The 1,333-nt window shown below is 40.1% G+C and overlaps 1 protein-coding gene across 1 annotated transcript in view; it reads left to right on the top strand.

Moving 5' to 3' along the window:
- Positions 1-512: 512 nt before the first annotated feature.
- Positions 513-1,333, top strand: part of LOC102768916 (mamu class II histocompatibility antigen, DR alpha chain-like) — a 2,323-nt gene continuing 1,502 nt past the window's right edge. The window contains exon 1 of the mRNA XM_006764354.2: positions 513-671. Within this exon, the coding sequence (XP_006764417.1) occupies positions 590-671 (82 nt within the window). The 5' untranslated portion in view covers positions 513-589. The remainder of the gene's footprint in view (positions 672-1,333) is intronic.

Raw genomic sequence — 1,333 nt, 5'->3', positions numbered from 1 at the left:
TTTTCCAGTCTCCCTAAAAATCAATGGAAAAATATCCTCCAGTAAGGAATAACAACTACAACAAAAGAAGAAGCAGCTTCTTAAGTGAAGCTGTCCTCCACAAGATTTGGGGATTCTCCTTAGCCTGATAATTTACCTTCTTTTTAGACGATTTGTTGTCTCTTAAAATAAGCTCCCTAGCTGTCACAGCACAGATGTGTGATCTGTCACTAACTCTCACTTTAGGTTTTTTTTATTGATTATATTCTCACTATGTGCTTCAGGTATATCCCTTGCCAGAACTTGAATTGGGATGGAAAAGTGTGAGTGATTGCCTAACATTCTCAAAAACTTATTTTTTGTTGTTTTCTGTTCATTTGTTTAAGAACTTTAACTTTTAATCTATCTCCTTTCCCAGACCCTTTACAAAAGTCCTTTCCTTAGCAACAGATGTGTCATTTTAAAACACTGTGCTGATTGGCTGCAGCTCAACTGATTTGAATTTTAATCAATCCGACACTATTTCACACTACATTCCCCTATTTTACTCCTATTTGTTCAGCTCCACTCTTGAGCTCTGCTGAGCCCCATCAAAGCACCCAAGAAGAAAATGGCCATAATTGGAGACCCAGTGTTGGGATTTTTCATCACAGTGGTCCTGGTGTGCCTTCAGGAATCTTGGGCCATCAAAGGTAAGTGCTGAGAGCATCATAACTGGGGAGAACAAGCGCTGAGGGCATTGTGAAGTGTGGAAAGACGCTATTTGAAATGAAAGAGACATTTTATAGGTATTCTGTGGGTCTAAATCTGAAAGTGTAATAAGTTGAAGATGGAAGAGTTCTCTTCTCACCACAATTTGAAGTCAGTCAAATTTAGCTTAGACGAGCAAACCTGGGCTGTATATTTCTTTGAGGTAAGGCAAACTTGAGGAAGAAATCTTGTCTGGAAGGCACTAGCAAGCTGCCTCTCTAGGCTTTAATTTCTCTTTCTAGATAATTAGTAAAATTGAAAACCTCACACAATATTGTGAGGATTAAATGAGAAAATGTGAGAGGTTCTTAGCTGGACACCTGGTAGTTGTTTTTTGGCATGTGGATCCTGTCAGGATATTTTGATCAATGACATTTTGGGGAAGGTCACTAGAAAGAAAAGTCACTGAAAAGTAAGTCTTCCCAAGGGAGGGGGAGGACAGGTGTGCCGATATGAGCTGCATTTAATTTACTGCCCCCGGGACAGTGACAGGCCCTCCTTACTGGATCTTACACTGATCTTTGGTCAGCGCTACTTAGTGGCTTTCCCAAGAGAGTAGAAAAATGAGTAAGGAATTGAACAACCAATGTTCTCTGCCATCTCC

The sequence above is a fragment of the Myotis davidii genome, unplaced genomic scaffold (genome assembly GCF_000327345.1).
Source record: "Myotis davidii unplaced genomic scaffold, ASM32734v1 scaffold621, whole genome shotgun sequence".
Lineage (NCBI taxonomy): Eukaryota > Metazoa > Chordata > Mammalia > Chiroptera > Vespertilionidae > Myotis > Myotis davidii.
This window is presented reverse-complemented; position numbering and strand designations above follow the sequence as displayed.